The sequence below is a fragment of the Ahaetulla prasina genome, chromosome 1 (genome assembly GCF_028640845.1).
Source record: "Ahaetulla prasina isolate Xishuangbanna chromosome 1, ASM2864084v1, whole genome shotgun sequence".
Lineage (NCBI taxonomy): Eukaryota > Metazoa > Chordata > Lepidosauria > Squamata > Colubridae > Ahaetulla > Ahaetulla prasina.
The window spans coordinates 369,730,259-369,738,410 of record NC_080539.1 but is presented as its reverse complement, the minus strand read 5'-3'; the positions used below and the strand labels follow the sequence as shown (position 1 = coordinate 369,738,410).

Sequence of the window (8,152 nt, the reverse complement as noted above, 5' to 3'; positions counted from 1 at the left end):
CTTCTTACCGTCCTCAACTGCCTGAAAGGTTTCAGTTCTCCAGCACCTCTGAACATGCGTAGAAACCCAGGCGTTTTTCAGAGTTACACAAAAACCCGCGTAGGTCAATCGCGTCAAGATGGCGGCCCCCAGCGTGCGTGAGAAGGCCCGCCACTTTTTCCACACGAAGGAATTCTCACAAAAACAGAAGCGATCCAGATGGGCCAGTTAACCCAAACACCATCATCTCTTTATTTGAAAGTTCATATTTTTTTTTAAAAAAAAACCAGGTTAAAATACACAACAAACTTTTCCAAAGAAATTTCAATGTGGACACACACTTGCGCGTACGCACGCACGCACACACACACACGCACGCACGCACACACACACACACACACAACCAAAGAGAGCGCCAACCCTTGTTCCCACTGTGCCAGGATAAGGACAACTTGGCGAGAAACCACGAAACTCGGCGAAAGCCTCAGGTTGAGTGGAAGACGGAGGGGGGGCTGCCTTCCCACAACCCACCCAGCGTCCTCGTTGTGGGTTCCAGATCCCTGGTTTCCGTTCCTGGATTGTGAGGAGATTCTTTGGCTGGAAAAAAAAACACCCGAGAAGGGGCGCCAAAATGAGCAGCACCTTCTCTTTGGGGTCAGTCTGGAGTGACGTCGCGATTCTTGTCAGTACATGACTTCGTATACGGACGCTTTCTTGTCTCCGGATCCGGTGACGATGAATTGATCGTCTGTGGAAACGTCGCAGCTGAGGACGGACGAGGTTTCTTTCGACTGCGGAGACAGGAAGAAGGGAAGGTTACACCAAGGGAGAGGGCTGTGGGCCTCGACGTACGGCCACAATTTTGTCTGAAACGGTATAGGGTTTCAGCAGCGGGTTGGACTATCAGACCTCCGAGGTCCCTTCCAACTCGGTTATTCTAATTCTAGTTCCAACAATGGAGGCCAACATTTCCGTTGCTAAGTGTCGCGGCCTGCCAGCGGGCAGCGGTGCTGGCAGCAGATTCGGACAGTGAGGAGGTTGGGGGAGGAACCTGGGCCAGTCCTGGAGTCTGGGGAAGGCTCTGATGAGGGCTCTGCGTCGGAGGCAGAGAGGGAGCCAGGGCCATATGACAGTTATCAGCTGCCTTCGTAGTCAGGCATCAGTGAGGCAGACAAACAGCTGGAGCCTGTTCCCAGTGTGCGCTGTTGTGTCTCGTCCGATCTCACCACAGCCGGGGCCTTCTTATCTGCTTCCGAACACGGAGGAATGTCCTAGTATGCCTCCCGGCCCCAGCCCTGGCTCCATGCCCAGACAGGCTGAGGAGGAGGAAGTACCTCCAGCCCCCAGCTCTGGCTCCATGCCCAGGCAAACGGAGCAACTAGACCCCTCCCCCTCCTCCACAGCATGTGAGCCTGAGGGAGGTCTATTGCCAACAGCTGCAGACTGGAGTGACCCTCGCGTCAGAAGACTTGATAGACGGAGGCAACAGAAGGAAGGGAGGGGCAGGCCTGGATAAGTGCTGAGTCATGGAGCCACACCCCATGGCCTGTATAAAGGATCTGCTTTCTGGCATTCTCTGAGTCAGGCAAAGTCTAAACATATCTTGCTGAAGTCACTTTCTGGTCTCCTGCCTGCCCTGAGGACTTTGCTAGGACTTTGGCAGAGCTGCAGAGGCACACCTGATTCGGATTTCCCTGACCCGGCCGTCAGCGGAGGAGTGGGACACGACATGCGCATACGCAGAGTTGCCAGATGAAGGGAACAGCTAAAGAACAAGGGTCAACTCAGGAGTAAGGCCACAGGTGGACGGTGAATGGCCCCTCCCAGAGGAAATAAAAGAGGAGCGAAAGGGGAGGGGAAGACTATTAGTTCGTTTAATTGGTTCGTGACTCCTTGCCAAGTTTTGAAGATATCGGCCTGGCAGCTCTCCAAGCCAGATAAGGTCTGTGACTGTAAATTCTCCCTTGAAAGACTTTGCTGGCGGTGAATGAGAGGAATTCACAGTAACTTAATAAAAAGGGATTTTTGTCGGGACAAGGAGTCTGTTTTGTGCTCTTGGGAAGCCTAAATCAGAACACTAAGCGAGACAGTTGTTAAGTGAGGTTTTACCAGCTTTCCTGCCACAAAAGACATTAAGCGAATCCCTGCGATTGTTAAATTAGTAACAGGGTTGTTAAGCGAACCTGGCTTCATTTAGTAACCATTTGAAGTTGCAGCAGCACTGAAAAGAGTGACACATGACTGTTTTTCACAGCATTCCCCACAGTCATGTGATCAAAACTCAAGACGCTTGGCAAATCCTCACAGTTATGACGGCTGTGATCATGTGATCCTCTTTTGCGACCTTCTGAGAAGCAAAGTGAACGGGGAAGCCAGATTCATTTAACCCTGTTGCTGACTTAACAACCGCAGCGATTCATTTAACGACCGTGGAAAGAAAGGTCGTAAAGTGGAACAGAATTCACTTAACACTGTCTTGCTTATCTACAGGAATGTTGGCCTCTTGTGGTCATAAATCAAGGAGTATCTTTATCCCATGGTCATAATTAACATTTTTGCCAAAAACTGGCAGACGCTTCTGGATTTTGGCAACAACCAAAAAAAAAAGTTCTTTCTACTAGGAATAATTATGGATTGTACAGCTATAGAGACTAAATTGATTTAAAATTGATTTAAATTGATTTTGAACTTAATAACAGCCGCAAGACTTTTGATTGCTCAATATTGGAAGAAAGAAGAATTACCTACAATTGAAGAATGGACACTCAAAGTATCAAATCTGGCAGAAATGGCAAAAATCTCTGCTTACTTGAAAGACTATACACAAGAAAAATATATTTTAGAATGGAAAATGTGGATTGATTATATTCAAAATAAGTATCAGATAAAAAAATATCGAATAGCATATGAGTAAATTCAGGAAATATTTTGTACTAGATATATTTCTGAAGGAGAGGGGAATTGAGAGTGTGATTATGTGTGGAGTGACTAGAGATTATAATTTAGGAATTATTTTGGATTATGATTGTTAGTTTTGATACCCTGCATTTTGTTCTGGGAAGTCAGGGTGGGGGTAAGGGGAGGGAATTGGGGGTTGAGGGTAGAGGACGGAGTGATGGTTAATGTACAGGGATTATTGAAGATGTATAAATATAATTAATGTAGGGTCGGGTCTGCCCAGTTACCATTTTAGAACGGTGGGGAGGGAGAAAAGAGGAGAGAGTAGGAGGTAGGAAAGAGGAGAAGAGGAAGGAAGAGGGGTAGAAGAGGGAGAAGGAAGGTGGAGGGTGGAGGGAGGAGAGGATATAGATAAGAGAAGGAGAGGAAGGTTAGGAAAGTAAAAGAAGGTAGAAGAGGGAAGAGTGTTAAAAAGGGGGGTGGTGACTGGGCAGGCCCGACTAATTGTATATAACTGTACATTGGATGAATTGTTTGACATGATTGTAAAAATAAAACTTTTTTATGAAAAAAATAAATAAATATATATATATATAAAAAACACACACAAAAAAACGTAGGAAAGAGGGCGTTCGCTTAACAATTTTGGATTCACTTAACAACTGTAATGATTCACTTAGGCACCACTACAAAAAAAAAAGAGGCTGTACAATCAAGCTATTTACACGATGACCTGCTTTACAAGTGCCATGACTTATGACTGTAATGGGCAGGCCCCATTACGGTCGTAACTTGAGGACTGTCTATATGCCTTGAGTTCTTCCCAGCTGTTGTAATGTATCAAGCATAGAATATGTGCAGATCCAAGTTATTATTATTTTGCGTCTTTTCTTGTTCTGCAATATCTTGTCTCATTTGGAGATAGACCCACTTACTACTCATCACCGTGAAGTTTCAGAAAAAGCTGTTTTTAAAATTATTTTGGATTATGATTGTTAGTTTTGATACCCTGCATTTTGTTCTGGGAAGTCAGGGTGGGGGTGGGGGTAAGGGGAGGGAATTGGGGGTTGAGGTAGAGATGGAGTGATGGTTAATGTACAGGGATTATTGAAGATGTATAAATATAATTAATGTAGGGTCGGGTCTGCCCAGTTACCATTTTAGAACGGTGGGGAGGGAGAAAGAGAGAGTAGGAGGTAGGAAGAGGAGAAGAGGAAGGAAGAGGGTAGAAGAGGAGAAGGAAGGTGTAGGGTGGAGGGAGGGGATAAAGATAAGAGAAGGAGAGGAAGGTTAGGAAAGTAAAAGAAGGTAGAAGAGGGAAGAGTGTTAAAAAGGGGGGTGGTGACTGGGCAGGCCCGACTAATTGTATATAACTGTACATTGGATGAATTGTTTGACATGATTGTAAAAATAAAACTTTTTTATGAAAAAAATAAATAAATATATATATATATAAAAAACACACACAAAAAAACGTAGGAAAGAGGGTGTTCGCTTAACAATTTTGGATTCACTTAACAACTGTAATGATTCCCTTAGGCACCACTACAAAAAAAAAGAGGCTGTACAATCAAGCTATTTACACGATGACCTGCTTTACAAGCGCCATGACTTATGACTGTAATGGGCAGGCCCCATTACGATCGTAACTTGAGGACTGCCTATATGCCTTGAGTTCTTCCCAGCTGTCGTAATGTATCAAGCATAGAATATGTGCAGATCCAGGTTATTATTATTTTGCGTCTTTTCTTGTTCTGCAATATCTTGTCTCATTTGGAGATAGACCCACTTACTACTCATCACCGTGAAGTTTCAGAAAAAGCTGTTTTTAAAATTATTTTCCAAGTTTTGCTAATATGGAATTTCTTCCTCCCTCCCTTTCCTTCTTTCCCATTCCTTCCTTCCTTCTTTCCTCCCACCTCTACTTCTCTTCCTTTTTCCTTCTTCCTTCCACCCCCACCCTCCCTCTACTCTTCCTTCCGGGTTTTTTTTCCTTCCTTCTTTCTTTCCTCCCACCCTTTTCTTTTTTTCTCATTCCTTCCTTCCTTCTTCCTCCCTCCTCTACTCTTCCTTCCTTCCTTCTTTCTTCCTTCTTCCTTCCTTCTTCCTTCCACCCTCACCCTCCTCTACTCTTCCTTCCAGGTTTTTCCTTCCTTCCTTCTTCCTTCCTCCCCTCTCCTCCCCCACTTCTCTTCCTCTTTTCCTTCTTCCTTCCTTCTTCCTTCCACCCCCACGCTCCCTCTATTCTTCCTTTTGGGTTTTTCCTTCCTTCCTTCTTTCTTTCCTCCCACCCTTTTCTTTTTTCTCATTCCTTCCTTCCTTCTTCCTCCCTTTCCTTCTTTCCCATTCCTTCCTTCCTTCTTTCCTCCCACCTCTACTTCTCTTCCTTTTTCCTTCTTCCTTCCACCCCCACCCTCCCTCTACTCTTCCTTCCGGGTTTTTTTTCCTTCCTTCTTTCTTTCCTCCCACCCTTTTCTTTTTTTCTCATTCCTTCCTTCCTTCTTCCCTCCCTCCCTCTACTTCTCTCCCTCTTTTTCCTTCTTCCTTCCTTTCTTCCTTCCACCCCTCACCCTCCCTCTACTCTTCCTTCCTGGTTTTTTTCTTCCTTCCTTCTTTCCTTCCTCCCCTCTCCTCCCCCACTTCTCTTCCTCTTTTCCTTCTTCCTTCCTTCTTCCTTCCACCCTCACCTCCTCTACTCTTCCTTCCAGGTTTTTTCCTTCCTTCCTTCTTTCCTTCCTCCCCCCCTCTCCTCCCCCCCCCACTTCTCTTCCTCTTTTTCCTTCTTCCTTCCTTTCTTCCTTCCATCCCCCACGCTCCCTCTATTCTTCCTTTTGGGTTTTTTCCTTCCTTCCTTCCCACCCACTCACCCACATGATAGGGTTAATATTTTGACTTTTCACCCAGTTCTCTTTTGCATATTATCAAGAGTATTTCCCATAATATCAAGATCTGGTTCCCGGCAAAAACCACAATTAGTGAAAACATCAGGGCTCTGACCTTGACTCGGAAGGCGGCTGTGCTTTTTTGTTGGAGGCAAAACAATTTTGTTTACGCCTTTTTTTTTGTTGGCGATGTTTTTTGCTCTCTTCCTGCCTTATTCAATTCGAGTAAATGGATTGAGGGCATGGGAAGAAGCTTAAGAGACTCAAGCTAACCTTCTCCTAGCCTTTGAAACCATCTGATTTTACTTGTATTTTTACCACCATCCTACCCGCAAAATACAGATAGTCCTCCACTTATGACCCACAGTTGAGCCCAAAACTTATGTTGCTAACTGAGACATTTGTGGAGTCAGTTTTTGTCCCATGGTTACGAATTTTCTTGCCACGTTTCTTAAAGTGAATCGCTGCAGTTGTTCAATTAGTAACTGTTGTGCCTCGCCCGCTTTCCCCGCAGCCAGGGACTTCTTATCTGCTTCCGAACGCTGAGGAATGTCCTAGCATGCCTCCCGGCCCCAGCCCTGGCTCCATGCCCAGACAGGCTGAGGAAGAAGAAGTACCTCCAGCCCCCAGCCCTGGCTCCATGCCCAGACAGGCTGAGGAAGAAGAAGTACCTCCAGCCCCCAGCCCTGGCTCCATGCCCAGACAGGCTGAGGAAGAAGAAGTACCTCCAGCCCCCAGCCCTGGCTCCATGCCCAGGCAAACGGAGCAACTAGACCCCTCCCCCTCCCCCACAGCATGTGAGCCTGAGGGAGGTCAATTGCCAACAGCTGCTGACTGGAGTGACCCTCGCGTCAGAAGACTTGATAGGCGGAGGCAACAGAAGGAAGGGAGGGGCAGGCCTGGATAAGTGCTGAGTCATGGAGCCACACCCCATGGCCTATATAAAGGACCTGCTTTCTGGCATTCTCTGAGTCAGGCAAAGTCTAAACATATCTTGCTGAAGTCACTTACTGGTCTCCTGCCTGCCCTGAGGACTTTGCTAGGACTTTGGCAGAGCTGCAGAGGCACACTTGATTCAGATTTCCCTGACCCGGCAGTCAGCGGAGGAGTGGGACACGACAGTAACATGGTTGTTAAGCGAATCTGGCTTCCTTCCCTGTTGACTTTGCTTGTCAGAAGGTCGCAAAACAGGATCACGTAACCCCGGGACACTGCAAATGTCACAAATATGAGTCCAGCTGTCAAGCATCCGAATGTCACGAGACCATTGGGATGCGGCAACGGTCGTAACGGTGAAAAATTGTCATAAGCCCGTTTTTTCAGTGCCACTGTAACGTCAAACGGTCACTAAACGGACAGTTGTAAATCGAGGACTACCTGTAGCCATCGTCTTACTGGCCTTTCTACAGGTAGTCCTCGACCTGCAACCGTTCATTTAGTGACTGTTCCAATGGCGCTTAAAAAAAAGTGATGACGACCATTTTTCACAGCTATAACCTTTGTAGCTTCCTTATGGTTATGTGGTCTAATTTCAGTTGCTTGGCTACTGACTCATATTTATGACGGTGGCCGGATGCCGGGGTGATGAGATTCCCCTTGTGCAACCTTTTCGCCTTTTTAATCAGCAAACCAACACGATCTCCACATTTTAAAAAACGGGTCTTTCATGAGCAGCGATGTGGCCCCTCCCACTTTCCAATTTACAGGATAAAATGTAGAAGATTAAAAATTAGCCAATAGAATAGAAATAGAAAAGACTAGACTAGACTAGAATAACAGAGTTGGAAGGGACCTTGGAGGTCTTCTAGTCCAACCCTCTGCTTAGGAAGGAAGCCCTACACCACTTCGGACAAATGGTTATCCAATAGCTTCTTAAAAACTTCTGCTGTTTCTCCCTCCCTCCATTTCTTTCTTCCTTCTCTTCCTCCTTCCCTCCCCCCTTCTCTTTTCTCTCTCCTCCCTTCCTTCCCTTTCCTTCTTTCCTTCCTTCCCCTCTCCCTCCCTTCATTGATTATTTCCCCCTTTTCATTCCTCCCTCCCTCCCTTTCTTTCTTCCTTCTCTTCCTCCTTCCCTCCGCCCTTCTCTTTTCTCTTTCCTTCCTTCCTTCCCTTTCCTTCTTTCCTTCCTTCCCCTCTCCCTCCCTTCATTGATAATTTTCCCCTTCTCATTCCTCCCTCCCTTCCTTCCTTTTCTCTCTCCTTGCTTCCTTCCTTCCATCCATCCCTCCTTTTAGAACAGAACAGAACAGAACAACAGAATTGGAAGGGACCTTGGAGGTCTTCTAGTCCAATCCCCTGCTTAGGCAGGAAACCCTGCACCACTTCAGACAAATGGTTATCCAACATCTTCGTAAAACCTTCCAGTGTTGGAGCATTTGCAAGTTCTGGAGGCA

At 46.2% G+C, this 8,152-nt stretch overlaps 1 protein-coding gene across 1 annotated transcript in view; it reads right to left on the bottom strand.

Annotated features, from left to right (window-relative positions):
- Positions 1-208: 208 nt before the first annotated feature.
- LOC131188357 (transducin-like enhancer protein 1) overlaps positions 209-8,152 on the bottom strand; it is a 98,848-nt gene continuing 90,904 nt past the window's right edge. The window contains 1 exon segment of the mRNA XM_058163583.1: positions 209-770. Coding sequence (XP_058019566.1) covers positions 663-770 — 108 coding nt within the window. The 3' untranslated portion in view covers positions 209-662.